The sequence below is a fragment of the Palaemon carinicauda genome, chromosome 4, assembly GCF_036898095.1.
Source record: "Palaemon carinicauda isolate YSFRI2023 chromosome 4, ASM3689809v2, whole genome shotgun sequence".
Taxonomy (NCBI): domain Eukaryota; kingdom Metazoa; phylum Arthropoda; class Malacostraca; order Decapoda; family Palaemonidae; genus Palaemon; species Palaemon carinicauda.
Window position 1 is genome coordinate 143,671,134 of NC_090728.1, and position 7,304 is coordinate 143,678,437.

The window sequence follows — 7,304 nt, forward strand, 5'->3', positions numbered from 1 at the left end:
GAATGGCGATTGAGAATGAAGATGGAGATGAAGATGGGGAATAGAGAGGGAGATGGAGATGGAGATGGAGAATGGCGTTGAAGATGGAGAATGGAGAGGGAGACTGGAGAATGGCGATTGAGAATGGAGACGAAGATGGAGATGAAGATGGAGAATAGAGATGGAGAATGGAGATGGAGAATGGAGATTGAGAATGGAGAATGGAGATGGAGATGGTGATGAAGATGGAGATGGAGAATGGAGATGAAGATGGAGAATGGAGATGGAGATTAAGATGGAGAATGGAGATGAAGATGGAGAATGGAGATGGAGATTAAGATGGAGAATAGAGATGGAGATAGAGAATGGAGAAAGGAGATGGAGATGGAGATGAAGATGGAGAATGGAGATGGAGAATAGAGATGGAGAATGGAGATGGAGAATAGAGATGGAGAATGGAGATGAAGATGAAGATGGAGAATGGAGATGGAGATGGATATGAAGATGGAGAATATAGATGGAGAATGGAGATGGAGAATGGAGAATGGCAGTGGAGAAGGGAGAATGGAGATGGAGATGGAGATGAATATCGAGAATGGAGATGGAGATGAAGATGGAAAATAGAGATGGAGAAGGGAGATGGAGATGAAGATGGAGAATAGAGATGGAGAATGGAGATGGAGAATAGAGAATGGAGATGGAGAATAGAGAATGGAGATGGAGAATGGATATGGAAATGAAGACGGAGAATGGAGATGGAGAAGGGAGAATGGAGATGGAGATGAAGATGGAGAATGGAGATGGAGAAGGGAGATGGAGATGGAGAATGGCGATGGAGATGAAGATGGAGAATGGAGATGGAGAAGGAGAATGGAGATGGAGATTGGAAATGGAGAATGGAGGTGGAGAATGGAGATGGAGAAGGGAGAATGGAGATGATGGAGATGAAGATGGAGAATGGAGATGGAGAATGGCGATTGAGAATGGAGAAAGGAGAATAGAGAATGAAGAATGGAGAATAGAGAATGGAGAATGGAGAATGGAGAATGGAGATGATGATATCTTGAAATTAAAAAAGGTTTTATGCAAGATACCAGAAAGAAGAAGAGTCTTATGAATACCTAGTTGAAGAATAAATGCCTTAGAAGCAGACGAATATAATTACTTTGCCTTGCAGATAATGACGAAAGATATATGCAAAGCGTGACTTTATAGTATTTGTATAATACAAGATATACCATAAAGATAATTATGGCGAACTTATTATCCTTTTTTCTATACCTTCTGTTGCTCGGAGAACGAAGAGATAAAGCAACATAAAAAAGGACGATTGTCTTTTTGTATTTGAATTGTATTAATTAAAGATGGTTGTATATTTTTGAAGCCTCACATTATTTAAAGCAAGACAGAATAGCGAGTGAATTTATGAGATACTTAAAAAACAGTAAGTGACAGAGCCATCTGGTTTAAGTAAAGGAGGAACTGTTGCGTTTACACCAAAGAGTGAAGATTTAAGGGTAGTCCACCACTTATGTTTCTGGGTTGTACCCGAAAGGGTTTCTTTAATGGTTAGATTGTATTCCTTTTCAGTTGAAGCATCAACTGTCTGAGTAAAAGTTCTAAGCTGAGTATTGTTATTCCAAATCGAATGTGAAATGTTACCCTTCCAAAGATGATAGGCCTCCTGCTTCTCCAAATAAGCACGTCTACAACCCTTATTGAGCCAGGGTTTGTCTTTCACTCGGTACCTTAGCACACGAGAAGGGATGCACTTATCAATTATGTTGACTAAATTTTCTTTCAAAGGAACAACAGGCTTAACACTACTATACAATTGTGACCATATAAAACTCAAAAGATCACTCAAAACGCCAATCCAGTCTGATTGAGATTTCATACAAATCTTACATGAATATAACACATCCGGGAGAGGCTTCTGAGTCTTCAGAACTAATGAAATCAAGGCATAATCAGATGTCCCGACTGGAGAACCAACCATACTTGTTATAACGCCAGGGGAGTCCGTGCATACAAGGCCCAAGCAGTTGTCAGACCTCTGAGTAGCTTCACTTACGATTTGCTCACAACAAGATTCAGAGGCAAAACCCAAAACTCTTAAGCCATGGCCATCAGTAGGGAGAAACAGAATTTAACCACTCCCAGCATTAAAATCAATAACAAAAACGAAAGAGGCCTTTCTATCATCTTCTTGTGTCCTAGTCATAATGATAAGACGACAAGACGACAATCGAAGATAGAATCATCCCTGTCTGGATTCCGGTAGATCGAACACAAATAGAAGTTGTTATGCTTACCATTAACTTTTATTACCTGAATCTCATGACATCTACTTTAAAAGCAGGTATTATGAGACGCAGGGTACTTAATACTAATATACACTGTCATTCACTTTGCCCTAGGAATGGCATCCCTTTTTAAAATCATATATATATATATATATATATATATATATATATATATATATATATATATATATATATATATATATATCTACAGTATATATATATATATATATATATATATATATATATATATATATATATATATATATATATATATATATATATATATATATATATATATACATACATATATATATATAAATAGGCTATGTGTGTGTTTTAGTTTCTGTGTACATATGTACGTACACACACACACACACACATATATATATATATATATATATATATATATATATATATATATATATATATATATATATATATATATATATATATATATGTATATGTATATGTATAGAATAAGGAAAAAATATGCATTTGAATGTATGACAAAATGAGAAGCTCCCTGCCCTTTGCTATCTAAGTTTGAGAGCAAGAAAATCTGTAAAAAGTTAGGAGCCAGTTTCCAGGTTACTATTACTTACTTCGCAAACATCAAAGCAAAACTATGTAAACTTAGTTAAAGTATCTAAGTGAATTATACTTCAGAAATACGTATAAAAGCAGGACGGGTAGCTAATTATTTCTCATTGACATACTGCAGTAATGTTGCAAAATAAAGAATTAGCGTATGATTACAAAATGGGCACTATTTCTTGATAAAGAGTGAAGGCTAATAATGTTTTATCAATCTTGCATTTGATTATATAGGAAAATGTAAAAAAAATAAAACATAAAAAACCTATCACATCTAGCTATGTGACAATTATGTGTATAAATAAATAGAAAGTTTTTTAAATTACACACACATATATATATATATATATATATATATATATATATATATATATATATATATATATATATATATATATATATATATATATAGGTGCTATTATAGTATGCTATCTACCATCGAATTTCTATTATAGTATGCTATCTACCGTCGAATTTCTACTATAGTATGGTATCTACCACAAAGTATGTTATCTACCGTCAATATTAATCCTCCCGTTTGATGAGGATTATCAAACAGATTACTTACCACCAGTATGTATCCTCATTGGACTTTAATGATAGTTTAATAATATTTATTGGCTGGACAACATGGGTGCATAATTATAAGCAGTTTGTAGGGAAGCTTTTGTTACAAATTATTCTAAGCTCATCATACAACAATGTTATAAGTTATTCAAATGAAAAATTAAATATTACAAGACTGAAAGAAAATAATCTATGAAAAAAATTCAATCAAAAATTTATTCTACTACTGCTTGTAAACATATCTTGCATCATTCAAGAAAGCAGGAAATACATCGTCGCCTTTTCTCAGAACTTTCCAATTGAAACCACAACACTACACACTTCCAGACACATTAAACCAATCAGTGGCAGTATTAGGTGATTTCCCAGTTAATTGTATAGTAGTGTTAATTGGGGTCTCATAAACAAAATAATAAACCAATTCCAAAATTTCAGAAAGGGGTGGCAGATAGCGAAATCGGCGGTAGATAGCATACTATAATAGCACCTATATATATATATATATATATATATATATATATATATATATATATATATATATATATATATATATATATATATAAATATATATATATATATATATATATATATATATATGTGTGTGTGTATTTATATATATGTATACATATATATATAAATATATATATATATATATATATATATATATATATATATATATATATATATATATGTATACAGAGAGAGAGAGAGAGAGAGAGAGAGAGAGAGAGAGAGAGAGAGAGAGAGATTCAAAATGCCTGATAATTAGTAAGGGTTACGTTAAGGCGAGGTCTTTCAGAAGCAATTCAAGGTTAGACCATTATCATTGCATGAAATTAATTCCCTTTCTGAGGAGGTTATCTTAACGTGGTGAAATAGTTTGTGTATTGCCATGATCAGCATAGCTGTATTAGTCACGGCCACCCATACTAGGTTGGCTTGCTGTGGGCAACCAGACGAAAATCTAACATCGTCAGCAATCCACTCTTGATGTCCGAACTCCAGACATGAATTCCCATGACTGAGGCGTTTGTCCTGCAGTGGACTAGAAATAGCTGCATTTGTTGTTGTTGTTGAAATTTATTGGTCACATAAATCCTACTTCAAAACCAGCTGCTTTATGATGATAATCCACTTAATGTGACGTTCCGGACCTTGGTAAGCAGGTCACCCACATCAATATAAAAAATATGATTTATTCATGATTACTTCTGTGGCTGGAATGGACGAATGAAAATTAAATGCTGAACTGAATCCAGGAAATAATCTCTTTGGAAACCAAAACCGATACTCCTACAGACCTGCATCATTAAATGTATCCTGTTTGCTTGCAAAACAAAGTATCAACTTTTATAGTGATATTTCCAAATATCAGAGACATTTTTAACAATGCATGATCATAACAACTTATCTGTATTATTTTGGAAATAGGAATGAGATTTCCCGTTCTGAAATGGCTGTACTGGAATCGAATAAACTTGATACTAGATTTGAATTCGCAATGTTCATTAGGAAACATGGTTTGAATATTCGTTTCTATTAAGAGAGATTTTGAAGACAGTTAATTAGCGTTACAGCTGTAATCATTTGAAATAATATAAAAAATGTCACGTCTTAGTTAGTATGATTAAAAAAAAGATTATTAGGTCGTAATTGTAACTAATATATAAAAAGATTAACATTAAAAAATACAATTTAACGAAATATGTTCGTTAAGAACGTTTAGAAAAAAAATACACAGTAACAGCCAGAGCCAATACAGACATTTGTATTGGTTCTGGTAACAGCTTTTGTTTTCGTTCCATTTCTTATTTGAATTTTCAATATATCACAAGTGAATGTCATCAGACTATAGATGAAAAATAAAAGTTTATTCGTGTTGTAAAGGGCAAAGACTTTAAAAGAGTCTGTCAACGTTTTGGTTGAATTCCCATTTTACTAAATAGTTCGAAATCATGAATCTGAATTGAAACTGTGTGAATTATAACAATCACTTCGCTTTTCATGGAAATAAAAACTTATGCATGGAATATGTATAAAGAACAAGAGCAAAGAGAGATTTCTGATTTCCTCCATAGGTTAATGGAGTCGTCTATATTCTGAGATCTATCTGAGGTTGAAATTACGTCAAAATCCATCAGATTGTTTCGATGTTGTCTTTAATATGGCGATAAATGCAAATCCGGATCTAGAATCCGAATCCGGATCATCTCCACAACTTCATTGGATCTTCCGTTGTGAAAATTTCGTCAAAATCCGTCGAGTAGTTTTGACATAATCTTATCCAAATACAGACTAACAGAAACACAGACAAATAGATAAATAAATAAACTGACTCGATTTTATAACCTCATTTGCGGAGGTAACTAGTAAAAATATATAAGTTAATTGAATGTTAAAGAGGATTATTGGATATCCTAACTTTTCTTTACAAATTTATACCCATGAGGAAATTAGAAGATGAGCAGCCTTTAGTTCGTGAAAACCGTAGAAAGAAAATTTGTATATCGAAATTTCCTATGAAGCAGAAAATTAATTATTTATAACCTTAAATATCAGTAGAAAGTAGGTTAGAAACACTTTTTTGTATGTTAGTGATTATCATTCAACACCAACGACCCTCTGGCGAATATGAATAGTAGTTCAATCTACTGTAATTCCCAATCACTAAATCTTTGGTCTTTTAACTTATGCTTTTTATTAAATAAAAACGTTTAAATATGCATAGCCCCATTAATTACATTTTTTCGCCGCGAAAAGTTTGGCCCAACAAATCTCTCTCTCTCTCTCTCTCTCTCTCTCTCTCTCTCTCTCTCTCTCTCTCTCTCTCTCTCTCTCTCTCTCTCTCTGTATGTATCTGTTTCTTTCCATTAATATGATATTACATTTTGTAAAAAATGAAACAATAACAATGGTCAGTATGTTCCCATGTCCTTATGGGATGACATACTTGAATGTGGTAAACAGAAAAAACCAAAATACGTATTTTTTATCATGAAATACCTGCGTTTACATAAAAAAAGGCTAAAACATTAAAAAGAAATCGGTTGGTTATATCACGAATCTCTAACCGAGCATTACCTGGAAGTCTTTATTCAGAAATACGCTCCTCAAAGGTGCAACCTGCTCGCGGTCTTATTAGGGAAGTTCTGGGAAAACTCGCGGTTCCCCTCAATCGATGAGAAAACTTGCGGTCGCTAAACCAGGTCTGGTAATTGCATAAATTTGATCAATGCGTCCAGCAAGAAGGAAAAAATTCCGGCTAGGGAATTACGCCTGATTGGGCCGAGCGCAGTTTGAGAAAGCGAAATCTTTCGCCGACTCCCCCTCACCCCCCCCCCCCCAAACCCCCCCCCCCCCCAAATCGTATTATGCCGACAATCTGTAATTGAAGAATACTATTTTTTTCTTACATGGAAACACAACACTATTTGATATAACTAACCCCTTACAATGAATAGCGAATGTAGGGCTGTGGTGGCCTATTATTATTATTATTATTATTATTATTATTACTTGCTAAGCTGCAACCCTAGTTGGAAAAGCAGGATGCTATATGCCCAGGGGCTCCAACAGGGAAAATAGCCCAGTGAGGAAAGGAAACAAGGAAAAAATAAATATAAACTATAAACTATATATACCATAAAAACTTTAACAAAACAAGAGGAGGGGAAATTAGATAAAATAGTGTGCCCGAGTGTACCCTCAAGCAAGAGAACTCCAACCCAAGACAGTGGAAGACCATGGTACAGAGGCTATGCCACTACCCAACACTAGAGAACAATGTTTGATTTTGGAGTGACCTTCTCCTAGAAGAACTGCTTACCATAGCTAGAGAGTCACTGAACAATTACAGTG

The 7,304-nt window shown here is 33.9% G+C and overlaps 1 protein-coding gene across 1 annotated transcript; it reads right to left on the bottom strand.

Annotated features, from left to right (window-relative positions):
- Positions 1-313: 313 nt before the first annotated feature.
- Positions 314-1,978, bottom strand: LOC137639690 (uncharacterized). Its single transcript, XM_068371939.1, has 2 exons — positions 1,888-1,978; positions 314-1,041 (listed from the first exon to the last, which is right to left on the bottom strand). The coding sequence occupies exons 1-2, from the start codon at positions 1,976-1,978 to the stop codon at positions 314-316; spliced, it is 819 nt and encodes a 272-aa protein (XP_068228040.1).
- Between the last annotated feature and the right edge of the window lie 5,326 nt (positions 1,979-7,304).